This window comes from Penaeus monodon, chromosome 33 (genome assembly GCF_015228065.2).
Source record: "Penaeus monodon isolate SGIC_2016 chromosome 33, NSTDA_Pmon_1, whole genome shotgun sequence".
Classification (NCBI taxonomy): domain Eukaryota; kingdom Metazoa; phylum Arthropoda; class Malacostraca; order Decapoda; family Penaeidae; genus Penaeus; species Penaeus monodon.
The window spans coordinates 3155607-3156184 of record NC_051418.1 but is presented as its reverse complement, the minus strand read 5'-3'; the positions used below and the strand labels follow the sequence as shown (position 1 = coordinate 3156184).

Below are 578 nucleotides of genomic sequence, written 5' to 3'. Positions count from 1 at the left end.
TTCAAGCGCACGTTCACAGAAGAGAGGGAAGCTAATTAACTTGATGACTTGCAAGCACGGACCTAGCCATGAGGCTGAGCGGGTGTTCGTTCCTCCAGGCGTCCTCCGAGTCGTCCTTGAGGGTGGCACTGTCCGTCAACCATCCCTCTGGAGTAAAGGGGCACCAGGGGGGTCGTTCGGGCAGCCCAAGGTCTTCTGTCAACGTGGCACTGGGTCAGGAAGTCACTTGGCTAGGCGTGGTGAACTTTCATTCTTATTTCTCACTCTAATCCTCACGCGGTCCACGGTTACACCTCGCGCTGGGCCTCGCTTGACTCGTCATTCAGGTGTCTTCTATTCCTTATTCATACGCTTTCCCTCACACTCGCACTTCCCCTCAAACTCAAATACCCTCGCACTCACGTCCCCCCACACTCACATCCCCTCACACTCACATCCCCTCACACTTCCTCTCACCTGCCGCGCTTCCGGCCGCATCGACGGAACCGAAGTCCGAGGGGAAAATCACGGCACTCCAGAACTTGCTCGAGATGCTGTCGCAAGCAGAGGATACCTTGTCTAGAACGTCCCTGGTGCGT

At 56.2% G+C, this 578-nt stretch overlaps 1 protein-coding gene across 1 annotated transcript in view; it reads right to left on the bottom strand.

Annotated features, from left to right (window-relative positions):
• LOC119593953 overlaps positions 1-578 on the bottom strand; it is a gene marked incomplete at its 3' end in the record, with an annotated part of 4782 nt that overhangs the window by 1408 nt on the left and 2796 nt on the right. The window contains 2 exon segments of the mRNA XM_037942972.1: positions 63-195; positions 457-578. Of these exon segments, the coding sequence (XP_037798900.1) occupies positions 63-195; positions 457-578 (255 nt within the window).